The 16876-nt window shown below is 36.8% G+C and overlaps 1 protein-coding gene across 10 annotated transcripts in view; it reads right to left on the bottom strand.

Moving 5' to 3' along the window:
- The window catches only part of FRS2 (fibroblast growth factor receptor substrate 2), a 62270-nt gene that overhangs the window by 10851 nt on the left and 34543 nt on the right, over positions 1-16876 (bottom strand). For 4 of the 10 annotated variants that reach the window (XM_075149618.1, XM_075149648.1, XM_075149609.1 and 1 more), the window contains 5 exons: positions 8182-8287; positions 5947-6257; positions 5497-5588; positions 3480-3666; positions 128-286 (listed from right to left, as the gene is read on the bottom strand). In XM_075149618.1, the coding sequence (XP_075005719.1) occupies positions 128-286; positions 3480-3666; positions 5497-5588; positions 5947-5962 (454 nt within the window). In that variant the 5' untranslated portion in view covers positions 5963-6257; positions 8182-8287. Of the gene's footprint in view, positions 1-127; positions 287-3479; positions 3667-4023; positions 4056-5496; positions 5589-5946; positions 6284-8181; positions 8288-16876 lie in introns of those variants that run through there. The other 6 variants (XM_075149667.1, XM_075149659.1, XM_075149676.1 and 3 more) reach the window with 4 other exon arrangements.

Genomic DNA, 16876 nt, shown 5'->3' with positions numbered 1-16876 from the left:
TTAGCCTTTTAGCCAAAAATAGCATTTAATTTGCATTAAATCTTTAAGTAATTAAAAAGAAAACTAATTTAAAGCTAAGTACCACATTACATTCAGGTATGTCATCTGACAGTATAACCAGACTTACTGGTAGGCGTTCGAGGGGTTCTTGGAGCTTCCAACTCAGTTTGATGATTATTCCTTTCTACTACTGGTTCTTCTACCACATTTATGCTATTATTCTGCATTATCTCTTGCAACATATTAAATAGCTCTTCTGCACGGGCACATTTAAAGGCAAAGATTCCTATAAATACACAAGAAAAAAATCAAAATCCTTTAACGTAAGAAACATGCCTTAATGTATATAATTTTCAAACAATAGAACTGGACTCCACATAATGAATACCTGTTAAAGAAGCAAAAATGTTATGAAATTTTTACTGCACCAAAACACACAAAATTACTGTGAGAACCTTTAAAAGTGTTTATCTAATAGAAGAGTAAGTTTCCCATGCACCAAAAGTTAAATTAGAACAGAAAATTTATTCAATTAAAAGCAAAACTAAGTTTTGAGTGCTAAATGGGGGGTAAAAAAAAAAAAAGCACAAAACAGGGCAAGATTTTTTTCTTTTTTTTAAGCTGATAGAAAGGATACCTGTTAAATAAATAAATAAATACACTAAATGAAACTACTGTGGTGCTATAAGGTCATATTTTTAAACCAGATTTCTATTAAATTACCATAAAAATAAGATACCTGCACAACAAGAAAGAAGGATTTAAACACTGGGTAAAAGTTTAGTTTCTTTAAGAAGATTAAAATTAAAAGCTAGTAAGACAAACTGTGTGAAACGGACAGTAACAAACCAATTGCTTTAGGCTAAAGGATAAACACGGAACACAAAGTTAGCAGCAATACCATGTATTTTGTGTGTGTATTGTGCCACTTTGCCTTTAAACAGCAGGGAGCGCCCCAACTTACCCTCACCAGCAAAGTCGCAGCTTTGGATTATTCTTCCATTGAAAGCATGAAGTTAAAGTTGACATGCTTGTTAAACGTGGGTGCAGGTGCTCAGTTTTTAAAGTGAGTATTACAATCTTAAAACACTCTTTACTAAAAACTACCTACCTATATAGCTAGTTCTGTAAGTACAATTATGTTAATATGCTGGCAATTCCTATCATCATATACTTATTTAAGGACACAGAACTGTGACAGCTCAGAACTACCAGAACTGCTCCCCATGGCAGAAGCTCACAAAAACCCAGCTGGCAATATACCAAATGGACTAAGAGGAATGACGCTCAACAATTAATATTCAGCTGGTGCAGTGAATAAGCTTCATGCTTGCAACACAGCAGCTGTAGAGCTGCTTCCACTACATTTCCCAAACCCACGATCCAGCTCAAGTACAAATAGTCCATGTTTAATTTTTTGTGTATTTCTGAAAATTCACACTGGATACTTAAATCTTAATGGACAAAAAATAAAATTAAAAAAATCTAGGTTCACAGCTTTAAAAAGCTCCCAGACGTTTCTGAGAAATTCAGCTGCCTTTACCCCTTTGTTTAAAAAAAGGGCTTCCAAATTGCTGATTCCTTAAAATATGAGGTGAACCAAATTGGCACTGAAACTGCAAGCAAAAACAACTTGATGAAACCTTGATTTTTATTAAATACATTCACATCAAATGCAATGTGATCTGTCACTTACACAAGATGGTGACACACTAGCTCCTCCAAGTTTTCTATCCTGAATTATCTATTAGCTGTGCTCCCAAAACATGTCTTCAGGGTTTTTAATACCTAGCACAAACTCAATGTTTCACCACCAGTGCATTCTGACAACTTATCAATAGATATAGTTTGAGATTAAATGGAAAACACAAACAAGAATATTAACTAATGCAATCAGTAAAAGTCGCTGGGCAGTATTCAGGGTTTTCTCAAATGAAAAACTTCTTGGTCATCTCACCAAGTGAAGATGAAGTTTTGCAACTGTGCCCACAAAACCCAGTGTAGGTCTCAGGAACAATGCTCCATTGCAAAAAGGCAGCAGAGAGAACATCTTCTGCCAGATTTCTTTTTTCTTAATATTCACAGTATTTTAATATTACGTAAGGAAGGCAAAAAACAAAAGAGGAAGGAAAGGGTTGCTGCTTACACAGCATGCTTAATCTTCTCTATTTAAAAAATAAGAAATTAGGAGGGAAGCAGAGAAGTCAGACTTGGTGGAAAATTTTGCAGACTAGGCCATGGAAAAGAACCTTCAAAATAGTATTTTCAATTGAATTTTATTAGTATCTATTTTACATGTTTAGAAGAAGCAGTAAATTAAACCTGCAAAAATCAAAGTGATTTTCTTCAAAACAAAGTTTATTACTTTCTTCCTAGAAGTGTGAAAATTTAGTTTATTATGGAGTATACTGTAATATTTGAAAACATCTCCATTGCTCATTAGGAGATGAACTGAGAATGCCTTCTAAACTCTCATTAAAAAAACAAAAAACAAAACTGTCTGCCCTTACCCTCTGCTTGGACAATGAAGATTGACCAGCTTTGTTTATGATCAAGTTCTTTCATCTTCCTAATTTTTTACAGTGAAATTAAAAAAAAAAAAATTTGCAATTGCCTAAATATCATTATTGATAAAAACACTAGTAAATGCTAAAAATCTATAAAAAAAAAAAATGCAACTTGATTTCACAACGCATGAATACGAAATACACACAGCTACATCACAGTAGAAAGATGCAGAACGAGGCTGAGACCTCAACCAAACCAGCTATTCCCTCAGGGACTGCTGCAGTGAAAAGAGAGAGAGAAAAGCCTAAATCTCCTCACTGGAAGCCAACCTTGGCCAAGGCAGGCAAGATCCGGGAACTGGAAAGGTAACCATCTTTTTCCAATTAAAGCCACACAGAAAATAACTGAGCATAGCTGGAGTTTACACACTTCATACAAAAATGTGTCAAAATTTGAGAATGATGTCACTGATATAAAGGAAAGTGGTATTTGTTTTAGGAAGAGGATGAAACACAAGTGTGTTACTGAAGACAATAATAGGGTAGGGATATCCAGTTCATACCAGTGCTCCAGTCTTAAAATGTAAAAATAGAGAATTCTTTTAAATCCGAGGAGACTCCTCCACAGTTCCAGGTTTCACTGCCCCTCCCTGAAAGTGAAGTCAACCTCTGAGGTAAGAGAATTTCCCTGTCAAAACCACCTCCTAAGTTGACCAAAGTATCCACACATACAAGCATGAAGAGCTCCAGACCTACAGTGCCAAAAACTATGTGCAACTCAGATCCTCATTTTACCATAAGACCATACCTCGTAAGGTAACTTACTTTTTTTCAGAAACCACATTCACATATAAAACTACAGCCTTTATAACCCTTGCCAAAGGACAGGCAAATACACTTTTTTTTAAACAAAATTGTCCTCCAACATCAAATACATTTCCAAAAAGCTTTATATACAAAAATTCCACATACCTTGTCCAGTTTGACACCTTCGGCCACTTTCAAAAGAGAAAAGATTTGAGTCATAGCCATAGCGACGGAGACAGAGGTAGTGCCATTTTACAGAGTCCCTTTTACGGGTGTACAAAATTAGTTCTGTATCTGTAAGTTCCATTATGCCAGAACCCAGTTCATTACCATCATCATCCACATTAATAACCTATAAAAAGGAAGTTAAATAGCATTAGGTAAGTACTCTTTTGAGCACCAATACCACTACTAATAATCTTAATGCCTCACTGATGCACTCCATCTGCTCTGCCATATTAGTTACGATCCTTGAGGGAAAAGCTTAAAAAAAACCACCTCACCAAACCAGTTCCTTTGCTCCCCCAACCCAGAATTAAAATAATACATATTTAAAAGCACTATGAATAAGACTGCATAACATTGTTGTAAAATCTGAGGAGAAATTTAAAATAGAAGAGATTCTTAAGTTTGGGTTTTTTTTTTTTTAAAAAAAAAAAAAACTGGCTTTATGTACATATTCGAGTATTTCCATACGGATAAGGCATACCTCAGATAATGGAATCTTTCAGAGCCCCGTTTCTAAAAAAAAAATATTTGCTTTGTCATATAACCCCACTTACAGTTGGGAAAAGGAATGAAAAAGGATAAGGGGCTCCAAGATAAAGCTTCCTTCACATACTGTATAGCCTCGCGCTATGCTGAATCACCAGACTGTTTTAGATTTTTTTTCTGCCTTTTTAAAGTCAACAAATAATTCAAATACCCTATGGTTATCTTGCGTGAAAACATGTGTCTAAAACTTAAACTCTTATTCTTTCTGCTTTTAAACCAGTTTGAGGTCATCTGCATCCTTTATGCAATTCGGACAACATATATATTTTCCTCTGCATTTATTTTATCTCACAATGCTGCTTTTAGTGGGATTCTTTCTTACTCAATGAAAAGGCTACCAAAAAAATCTTCCCTATGGTATCAATTAATGTTACTCCTTAAAGAGACATTTTCAACTTGAAATCTAGTCAATTAAAAAGAATTAGGAATAGTTTCATCTGCCACTGAGGCTTATGCCAACTTTCTTCATTTTGCAAATTATATTCTTTCATCTTCTCCCCCCTGCTGCTAAATCAGTGACCCACACAAACAGTAGAGAAATTCTACAAGGAGAAAAATAGGAACTAGTTACACAAAGTGATAGCAAATGCATAAAAAGCAAGAAAACAGAAAAATATTTTATCCTTCAGCTTTTTGTACTGATAATACTAAACATTTCCAGAAATTCCCATGGCTTTAAAGCTCATTTCAGTGTTGCCCTAAAGCAACATATGAATCATTTTTCACTATGGAAGCATTACATTCCTTTGCCAACTCACAGAGACTGTTTGGAGCACAGAAGCAAATCTGACTTGTGTGACTACGCAAAGGTATGTTTACTTAAAGTCACTGACTTCAGCAGCTTCATGTTAAGCACATGAACAAGTGTTCACAAGCTTATAAATTCCAGGGATATAAGGGACAGAAGCACGTTTATAAATAAAATTCTTTCAAGTAAAAGACAAAAGTTCTCAAAATGCTATAATCAGTAGTGATCTTCAAGTAAAATCAGCAGTCCTAACATTTTCCATTGCTGACCCCACATCCAGGTCCATAATCACACTTCTCCAATAGCTCTTCCCTTATGCTTACGACTCCCTTCCTAACTTCTATAACCTCCCAGAGGCAACAAGGCTTACTTGGCCCTACCAACTGAAATGGAGATGGATCAAAAGCACAGGGCTGCTTCTCCTTCCTGAAGATCAAAACTGTCATAAAAAAGCCTTCCCTGTCTAGAGAATTCCTGTCACTGCTGGTAAAAGAGGATTTCTCAAAAGGGCAAGAGAAACCTGTAGCCACAGACACCTGCAACTCTGCAATGTTTTAACCGTTCAGTAATTCTCACTCTACTTTCATTTAAATTTTTTCCATCACCTACTCTGCAAGAAAGCAACAAAATAATTCACAGCATACCACATCAGTTGCTTACCTTAAACTTGTTTCGATGGTTATCTGGGACAGTTTCTTTATCTGGACAGCTACAACAGCTACCCATGACTTCTTTAGAAGACCATGTGATCTCTAAAGGGGGAGGGAAAAAACCCAAAATGATCATTTAGTTGAAGTAGAAATAGAGTATCATCAACAAAACAACCCAACACAAATTGCTCTCTGAAATTACAGTTCTTCATGATGAATTTTGCAGTCACAAGTAATAAAAAATCAACATAATAAAAAATCAGCATAATAAAAAATCAACAAAAATGTTACAAATACTTTTAAATAGTTAAGTTAGATTTGGCATCACTGTGTGGCAACACCGTGCTGTTAAAGTCCTACCAATAATTCAACTTGAGGTTACTACCAAACAGACCCATTTGATTTGTCACCTTAATTCCCATGGTAGCAGCCTGGGGGAAAACAAAAACCAACAACTTACCAGGTGCAATTCTCATCTCCTAAACCAGGGCCTTTACACAAGGCAACTACCTGGATTCCAGTTCCGTCCAAACGAGCACTCCCCAGCTTAGACTGCTGAGCACAGCCCTCGTGACGCCCATACAAGCCCTGGGCTGTAGGAGGTTACCAGGCACAGGCAACACAAAGAGCCCACATGGCAATCCTGAAAGGCTGCCCTGGCTTCGGCAGCTCCAGGGCTGGCTTGCAATGGAGGGTGGAGGCGTTCCAGGCCTGGAGGCAGCCCTGTGCTGGCAGCTGTGCAGGGAGGCTCTGTGCTTCCACTTCTAAATACTTCCCATATAGCAATGGACATAAAACTATGTAATCGAAGTCAAGGGAAGGAAAAAACTCCACATTCAACACAAGTATTTTAAAACTTGTTTTTTTTATTTCTATTAAGTTCTGTTTGGATTAAATTGTGTTACACAGTCTACTTCATTTGCTATAAAACAGTAAAATATTCAACTAACACGGAACAACAACAAATTAAGGAAACCAAAAATAAGTATTTGATATTTTTCATATTTTCATTTAAAGATTTTTGTATGTATGGTAAAACTTTCATAAAACAGTATGATAAAATGTTCATAGAACATAAACTTGTCTCACAATTTGCTTCTCCTCCCTCTACGACCTTGCAGAGGATGGTAGGTCTTGTATTTCTTAAATACAAGACAGACAGACAAAAGAAAACTTAACCTATTTACATCATCTTTATATTGAATAAGAACTAGAATTTCCACTACACAAACGAAAAGTGGGGCAAAATCCTGGAAGAGAGCTAGTAAGTCAACAAGAGATATGACATTAGGAATCAAGAAGGAAGACAGAACTGGTTGATAACTTTTCCTGACTAAAAGGGAAAAAAAATCTGATGTCGCCTTAAGAAAACCGGGACTTGCTTTCTAGACAGGCGTTTGTATTAGCATGCAGCAGTAGTATCCAAGTAGCACTTTAGTCTGCTGAGAAATAAAGTGCAAGGAATAGAATGAAGAGCAGCTAACTCTTCCCCTCTTCTTGACCAGAAAAGCCACTCAAAAGAGGTACTGCTACCATACAGACTGTATAAATCTGTTTAAATCTGCCACCAAACCCCTGCAGAGGTGAAATGGAGAACTTAACAGAAAGGGTAGCAACATGGCTTGGATTAATCCAGTAAGAAAAAGGCAGAGCGCCAGACATGTAGTCAAAGTCACAGATTCTCTAATGTAATTTCTGGCCATAACATGAAAACATGCATTAATTTGACAGAGCTTTTTTCCCAACTCGACATGAAACTGGGGGGTTGCTTGTTTGCTTCTAGTGTTGCAGAGAGAAGCTATGCTACACACAACTGTTTTTCTGTATAGTGAAGAGAAGTCCTGAATTTTATTGATCAGTTCAATCACTCCCTCAATTACAGACTACTTTTAATAGTCTTCACACATAGATCCCATTGTTATTTTAACTATTCCATTTTTTTGCTTATGAATTCTGCCTGGTTTGTTTAGAAAGGGAGATACAGGTAATAGCACCTATTACTAATTTCCTACCCTGGCACCCCACAATGCCTCACTACAGTAATGTTCAGATGTTGGTCTTGTTAGTCTACTGATGCTACCCTATTTAGTCTGAGAATTCACTGTTAAAAAGAGCAACAGGTGATAATAGCTGCAATGCAGACTAGCAATGAATATATAAATTTGCAGCAAAGGTTTTCAAGCTCTGGTCCATACAGGAGTCATAGTTGCAGACACTTCTAGCAGCCTTCAGGCACAGATGCTTGCACTTAATATAGCCCAGTCCTAGACCTCCCCGTTTTGACAAAGTGGAAACAGAACTAGATAGCAGCATGCTGTTATAGTATCATGACTTTCTTTGCATTCAGCATAAAATAACTAATCAAATCTGTTGGAGGCAAGTGCCTGCAAACTTAAAAAACAATTAAAAAAACCCTTAACTGCAAAGTAGTTTGGGAAAAAAATCACTAGAGTTGCAAGTAGAAAGCCACAGTATATGAAGATGTATGAAGCATAGCCACTGTATCTCAAGAACAACAAAGAAAGGGTATGTAATCAATAATCATACAAGCTCGTTATTTTGTCTCTAATATATTCTAATATTAATATTTCAGAAAACCAAGAACTGCAATGCTGCTTCAAAGGAGATATGTGAACGAAGGCTATGAGGAAGAAATGAAACAGCTAGAGAACTGGCAGAATTAAAAATCACTCACCTAGATCTGGCCATTAATATTCCCAGCCTCTGCTGCAGCATCAGGGCTTCTGTCATACTCAAAGTGTCATACTGTCTTGTCACAGAACTAATCATTTGACCTAGAGCTAGAAAAGTAGACAAAAATGTAATTTTTCTTGTTTTTAAGATGCTAGTTAGTAAACTAACAAAAATACATACTTTTTTTTTTTTTTTGGCAGTATTATGTCAAGTGAGGTCTTCATGGCTAGGGTGCATCTTAAGTTGAGTTTTGGTCAAGAGACTGATCTCTTAGAGCTCCCCCAGCATTTCAGTGCCTAGCTGGGTCTTGGAAGAAAATAATCTGGTGTCCCTTCCTGCAGTGTAGTCTGTCACACTGGGGACTCCAATCATTCTCCACTCACTCCTTACCCAATTTAGTGTATGGAAATGACAGACACGAAGCTCCCATTATCCTTAGCATATACTGAACCAAATCACAGCAGACAAACAGAACAGATACAACTTACTGTGCTTAACTCCCTCTTGCTTATCCTACTGAACATATACAAATGCTGACTTGTATGGCTAACACATCACCCTTTCTCTGCTTCCCTCATGATTCTTGCTCCATGACATTAATCATAAATTGCTTGCTTTCACTTCCTCCCCACCCCCCTGATTACTCTCCTACTAGCTATCCACTCACATTTAACACCAAAAACTCAACTGCTGCTTCCATCAGGCTAGCAGTTGGCAGCCTCCATTCTCTGTAAAATTGCCAAACAAGCACTTGATATTTCCTCTGACGCTACCGCTTAAACTCGACAGAAGGGCTAAATTCTCAGAAAAATACTTTATTATTAGCCTTTCTTATCAGCCTTTCAGGATCTCTATGCAAACTTGTTTGAGACCATTGCAGCTCTGCTTATCAATACTGCCACAATTCTTTGTATTCATCTGCTGTCCTCTGCCTTGTACCTGGATTAAAAGCATTTTGGGAACCCAAACCACTCTTCTTTTTTGCATAGTATCAAGTGTAATGTAGTCCCAAACTCATACCAGTTCCTAGGCATCATGATAACAGTTGCAGAACACACTTACTGTGAGGGATTGTGCAAGAGAACAGCAGAAATTCAATACTGGTAAATGCAAAATAACACACCTAGCAAAGGAGCTCTATCTGTTACAAAAGATCAGTCATTTAGTCACGCAGTTCAATGAAAACACTACCTCAATAGCCATCATAAAGCAAATGAAACAGAATTGTTCGGAAAGAACTAAAAGAGCCGAAACAAAAATACAATTCTATTGTATGAATCCACAGTGCACCCACAGATGTAGTAATGTATGCAATCATGCCTCCCCCTGTCAAAAAACACAGAGTAAAACCAGAAATATGCTACTTGAACCGCTCAGCCTGGAAAAAGAGACCACACAGGATAGAAAAGATAAGTACAGAATTATAGGTGACATGGAGAAGATAAATAAAGCACAACTATTTTCCAAATGCAAGCATTAGAGAGCAGCAGTTGACATTGTTAAGGGGCAGGTTCAAAGAAACTACACAAACGTACTTTTTGCACATGGGATGTAGTTAAATTTTGTGATCCACAACCTCTTGTGGGAATGAGTTCCAAAAATCGAAAGATTCAGAAAGTAATTGGAAAAATGAAAGCTCCGTGAAGAGCTTTTAAACTCCAGGATGTCACATCTGGCTCAAAAAGCCTCTAAGCTGCAGATATTTAGAAGGGTCTTAGGAAATTATCAAAAAATGTTCCTTCTTACTATTCCCTTCCCTATATATTTACTATTGGCTGTCAGAATTTACTATTTACTGTCAGAAACAGGATACTGGACAAACGGATACTTCAAGTCTGACCCAATAAAGCCATTCTAGTTAACATAAAAGGATGACATGGACTCAGCATGAATTTTTGAGTGCACTGTCATAAGACATTAAAAAAAGAAATAATTAACAACTTGTATTTAACTTGAAACTAAAACCTAAATTTCACAAAGGTACAGAAGGATAAACTTATTGAACTGCTTGATAGATATGTGTATTTGCATACACATACTAAACATGAAGATTCTCTGCTGTGCATAAGTGATATTTAGTATCAGGAACTCGCAGCAATTCACATATCCTTCCTATAATTTATTTGCCCTTTAGCCATAAGCTTTCTTGATCTCGAACAAAATTGTACACAGTTGTATTCGAGACCTATCCCTCTGCCACACGCACAGGCTCTGGTTCTGTGACGGCCCTACCCAATCTAGCTGGTGTTATTTAACTACGGTTTTTGGTCAGGTTAGATTTTTGTTGGCTTAGCACACCAAACCAGCTCAGCAGAGAGTCTAGCAAGTGCCAGAATCACAGCTTTAGTCACCTCTGCCCAGTTTTCCGAAAACTTATCCCCTTCACTAATTACTGGGATTTACTTAGTTTACCAAATTCGCTGCTAAAATCTTCAGGACGGGAGAAAAGAAAGAGGGAGCAGAAAGCTTGACCCACCCACTCTGGTGGAATCTTACAGTAATCATTAGAAAAATAATAAAATTAAAAATTTTCACAGGAAAGCTACACTAATGCAGGTGTGTTTACACTGGTATTTACCCTGATATTTTCCTAGCAAAGTTTTAAAGCCTTCACATGGTTTGGCTACCTAAAGCAGACCAGCCTGTTTCAGTTACCTAGGAATGATTCTTAAATGATCTGAACAGAGTTTTTAATGGATAAAAGAAAGCACACAAATTTACAGCATCTAGCTTCTTTTAAATGTAAAGCAATAACAAAATTCTTCAACCAGTTGTTTCCAATTACAAATTGGCTATTTACTCTGTTTGGGATTTTCTTAAATCTTCCCAGATTGCAAAATATTTACCCAAACTTAAACACACAAGGAGAAGCAGACATTTTCAGTCACAACCCTAAAAGTTAATCTTTGCAGTTATGTCTACAATGTCAAATCTAGGAGCTGTAATTTCCCGTTCATGAAGCATCAGTGGTGGTTGGGTGCAGTCATGCAAGGAGGGGGAAGGGGATGGGGAGTATTTTCTGCTTCTCCCTAACACATTCATTACTGCACTGCAAGGTAAAAATACCAGGCAAGACAACCAGCACCAGCACTTATCTAAACCTTATTAATAGGAGTGAAGGTTAGGAACCGCCATAATTTCAGTGAGATTTATTACTTGGCTTTATAAAGTAAAACATGTCTCTTTCCCTCATAGACCAAGCAGTGGCAACAAGTTACACTAATCTCTCAAAAGTCAAGGAAGACAAGGCATCAGTGTAAACACAGCAGATTTTTTTTTTTTTTTTTAAAAAGTCAGAATCAAAAGCTTGTAGAAATTCTAACATTTGCAATTCTGCAATCTCCACGGGTTAGGAATGGTCTGAACAACGCGTGCATTCCCTTTGTGTAAGAAAGGCCACATGCTGCAATCGTACTCCTTTCACTCATGATAACTGGTCACCCCATTAAAGTCAGCTCACAGTTGCAAAGCCGATCAAAAACTGGAATTAACTTAGTTCTGCATGCTCTGGTTGCAGAATCAAACATTAACTTTGGGGGATATTTTCTGTACACATTAATTCCTAGCACACACATTTTAAAAATCAGGGAAGGAAAAACCCCAAACCATAGCACACCTCAGAAGAGGTAGGGAGAAGCAAAGGTGCCCTTGTCTATAAACTGATCTTTTGCACATATTCTTTTCAAATTAAAAAGTGGCCGTCCAAACCACTAATTGCCACAGTGCTAGATCCTCTGTATGTCTTGCTCTCAGACCTACAAGTAGAGAGCAGAAAACAGAACTAAAGTGCATTCACATAATTTTCAGGTGTTTTATACCAAAAAACCTGTAGCTTAAAAAAAAAAAAAAAAAAAAGAAAAGAAAAAAAAAAAACAATGACTAGGGCTTCTTCCTCCTTCAGAAAGCCCAATGAATACCATGAGTAACTGGAGAGAGGTGCCTGTGTACAGGTTGTTAGCACTCAGGCTGATAAGCATTTGAAACTATTCATTCACATATTATCAAACCTATTATCAAGAACTTGATAACTTGATAATATTTTGATCACAGCTAAGCGATATAAACACACATTTATACTGTCAGTTTTGCCTTTAACATTCTAACTCGCCCAATTTAGAAGACTACATCTACTTTTAAATTTAGGGTGTTAGCATCGACCATTTTCAAAGACTGTTTCTTATTTGGCCTATGCTATTTAAAAAAAAAAAAAAAGGACATAATCCCAACCACTAGAACACGGAACTCCTCTGCACTTTTATTTCCTACTCTTATTTAAAATATTTGCTTAAAAAGGTAGAGTAAAAAGAAGTATTATCAAACCCTCTACATTTCACATCAATTTCTGTGGAAATAAAGCCATTACGATAAAAACCAAACCAACAGAAATGAGTTTTGGAGGTATATTAAAATTGCCAACTCACTGACAGATGGATAAACCAAAATTAGTAGTATTTCACCTTTTTAATTCATTTCTTTAAACAATTCTATTTAGCATAGTGAGTAGAATAGTATTTTTCAAATTGTTAATTATTTTTAAAACTTGAAACTGCCTGGCACTTCATATTTCTTTTGTCTTCAATAACAATGCAAGGATGTAACCTTCATAGTTTAAACTCTGCCACTTCCTAAAATACATTTCTCAAAATGGGTTCCATAACCATTGTAAAGTGTTACCCACGGTTTACCTAAACTTGAAACATATTAGCCACCGTGCTTTACACCAACACTGAAATCAATCATTACAATTCAGAAAGCTCAAAAATCAAGTCCATTTAAGATTTTTTTCAGCTGCACCAGCATTATAATACTTGAGTATTTCAGAACTACAGAATTGGGTTCTCACAGCTGTTTACTATCAAATAACGAACAAAAAGACTATATTCTATTTGAAGTTTTATTAACACACTCTTTAAATGCAAGTTATATGAATGGTTTCAACACCTGCTTCTTTCTTAACTTCATAATTAATGCTCAGATCAATCAAGTAAACAAACAAACAAAAAAATGGAAATGAACTGTACTTGACAGCTTCAGGAGAAATCCTTAAGTTTTTTAAAGGGAAAAGCCCGATACTTGGGAGGAGAGTGGAGGGAACAGACAACGTAGTGGTTGTCATCTGTACCAAGGCTAGGAAGGTTTCAATATCATAGCTGCCTTCCGTGAAATAAATTCAAGCTGTTGCCTAGGGGACAGTCAGAATGACAAACATTTATTTATTTTTAAAAAACAAGTTCTCAGATATTTACAAATTCACATTTCCAAATTGTTCTTTTAGCTGCAGAGTTTTGTTTGCTAGCTCTTTTCAATTTAATGTTACCTGATCATAATAATGACAAAGCAGGAGACTAACCATTTCTCCCCCCCCCCATTTTGGATCCTCTTTAAAAATTAAAGTTATTTGGCAACATGAGATATATATATGAAAAGACAACTGTTACTTAAAAAAGTAAGTATTCTGCTGAAACCAGTGGTTTGGGGAGTAAGAAAATTTAAAAGTGGCTAGCATGTTTTCTTCCTAAGTTCTTAAAACTTTGAAAGAACGGACTCTACAAGCTATTTCAAACTCAAATGTACCATGTAAAAGACACTTTACCACAAAAGGAAAATTTTTTAACTTGTACATGACTCTCCATCCTAGGGTCATCAATGTTGGGCACTCTTCATCATGAAGCATTCTCATCTCAAGATGAGCAGGCAAGCTACGAGTGGGTTTGCTGTTCCTTGACGGTTGTTGCGTGAGCCTGTTTGAAATGGGAGAGCTTGAGAGTGTCCCTTCTTAACCTCCTCTCGGGTAAGAGGATGTAGCCTCAAACTACAGAAGCAAGTGGGAGATGACAAAATTTTTTTTTTTTTTCTGAAAACCCATGAAATCTCCACTAAGAGACATGAAGTCTGTTACATTTGCAGCTTAAAGGTGGAAATAGCTCTTCACAAAGGATTGTCCCAAGCCCAGAAAGGGCTCCTTCTCCTGATGCCCTGGACTTCAGGAATTATCAGAAGTGATGGCAATGGCAAATTATTTGTATCTATATAAAAATATGCACAAATTGCCTAGTATTAAGGAAAACTCCCCCTTCACCCTTCCTCCAAGCATGTTAACATTGTCACCTCTTATAGAACTCCTTAAAAATAAACATTATTCTCCTCAAAAATATTACTTAAGATAGCTAACACTTAAAATACTTTGTGCAGGAATAGACCCATCACATTTCTAGATTTTGCCTCTTACAGACTCTTTTTTTCCTACCTCACCTGGAGTAAAAAATAAAAAAAAGTAAATTCTTTACTTCAAGTGGAAAGGTACAAAGGAAAATTTAGGGAGCATGGAGGAAAGGTTTTTATTATTTAAGTAGACACCATATTCATCCTGTATTTTAGGTCCCTAACCTAAACACTGTCAATCAATGCTTTTGCCCCACAGAGGCTGACCTCCTTCCATTTAGTGTGTAAGAAACAGAGTCAAAATTTTGCTAGTCTAAATTGCATCTAAACTAGACACTAGGAGTAGACATCACAAATAATTTGCTAGGCAACTGAACACACTGAAATAGGAAAAACTAACTTTGAGAATTTCCTCTCAAAGTTCAAAATCTGTCGCCCCCAAGTGTTGGGATGTTCCCATTTATACAGGGACTCAGACAAGAAGCATCCCCAATTCAGAGTGGGTATTACAGCGACCATCAGTACACCTGCCCGGCACGTGCTGCAAGGCTAATCTCACACACAAAATACTTGGTGACAGAGGTGACCTATTCAAAAAAAGAAATCTAATTTCATTACAGTTGGATGAGTGGCTTCTTATAGGAATGTTACAGATGTCTTAATACTGATTTCTTTTAAAACAGAAGTTATTTTTAATCTTTTGTATGGCTTTCAGTTTATGGAAACAAAATCACTGTCGAATATTTACAGATAGAAACCAGTCTGCAACTTACTTTTGATCTTTCTCCCTGTCCCTCATTTTTCCCTTAAGGAGCTATTTTTCCCTATAAACTTTTTACAGAACGATACTAAATATAAATGGATTTATTTCAGATTTGACATCCTTCATGTTTCATCATTTCCACCCTTGCATACCATGTTAAATACTGCTTGATATTTGATTACAACTGGTGTATTCAGATTTGTTTAACAGTGAATTTTCACCTTGCAAAAATATAAGCAGCAAGGATGGGATGCAATTTATAAAGCAGCCTATTTTTCTATATCCTTCATGAAGAATACTGAGGACATAATATGGGGTTTTCAAAGGGAAAACATGCTTTAAGAGATACTACATGAATTGTGAATCAAATCCTCTATTTAAAAATTCACCCCAAATGATGGCAAAATTTGCATTACCTTTACCAGCCTGAAATCTTATGACAGAACCTGAAGCTTACATATTCGATTCCTTCGAACACTAGCAACTGCAGTCAACTTCTGTTTCCTGTTTGCCCTATGATGAGCCACACAGCATAGAACCTGCCTCTCCCTGAAGCCCACTGCAGTACATCTTTCTCCTCTTTTAAACTCTCACAATTGGAAATACTTGAAGAAAACACAGCCAAATCCCTACAGATACACAATGATAAGTAATTTTCTCAGCTCAGCGTTTTTGAGCACCATTGATGCTAATGGTTATTCTACAGCATGGAATAATTTCACCTGGATATTGTCACCTCAGAGAGTAAGTACAAACTCAAGAGTATAAATCTGAGCGTTTCAGGTTATACACAGACAATTTCTAAGTAATTCATTACAGCCTCTACTCGTTAACCAGAGTTGTCACTACAGCGAGGCAGCTTTAATTTTCCCACACAAAACAAATTTTGGATGAAAGTGGAAGTCCTACAGGCATTTGAGAAAGAAAACAGACTAATAAACAGAGGAACCAACTTACCACGTAAGAAAAATGTTACTGAGTAAAATAATGATTGTTTTATTGTGATGTTATTGCTTCCAGAAGGTAGGTAAAGAAGGCTGAAATAGTACTGCAATTAGTCCTTTGAGTTTTGCTGGTAGCCGAATACTGCCCATTTCGTAACTGTAAGGGCTAATACAACAGATTAAATGGATAACCTATTTATCTGATGTGGCAAATCCTGTGTCTTCAGGATGTAATCCACGGTGGCAAATTCTATATGATTTAAGAATCCTGGTATCCTACTTAGGACTTAAAATAGCCCATACTTTGACCTTCTGTTTATTTTGGCTAGCATATCTTCACTACCATGAAGCCAAGTTCTTTCAATTGGAAAACAAAACTTAGGTTTCTGGAACACAGGACTCCCACGTACCAGACCTCACATGCACATAAGAGATGTAGTACCAAAATAAAGCATTTGCCCTGAACTAGTAATTACTGAGTGTGGTTGGCTCCAAGAGCCTCATTCCCCCAATGGTCACAAAAAGGACCTCTTCACTTTATAATTACTTGGGGGAAAAAAAAAGATTTCTGTACATCAGCAAAGACTGACTAATTCACTTTAATGTTTGGAGACAGAACAGATGTAAGAGGTGCCAGAGCTGGAATATTCTCCCGTGGAAACAGAGGTTTAAAGGGATACGAGTGTTCAGCAGAACAGGAAGAAACCCTTGAGAAATACCGCAAAAGGGGCACGAAATGCTCTCCTGGCCTGCCCATGCATACCACCATCCTTCAAATCAACTCCTCTTCTTTCAGGTGTCCTGGAAGGCCCTTGCCTTGCACAGTC

Source organism: Calonectris borealis, chromosome 1, assembly GCF_964195595.1.
Source record: "Calonectris borealis chromosome 1, bCalBor7.hap1.2, whole genome shotgun sequence".
Taxonomy (NCBI): Eukaryota; Metazoa; Chordata; class Aves; order Procellariiformes; family Procellariidae; genus Calonectris; species Calonectris borealis.
The sequence above is the reverse complement of the archived record's forward strand: the minus strand, read 5'-3'. Positions and strand labels throughout refer to the sequence as shown.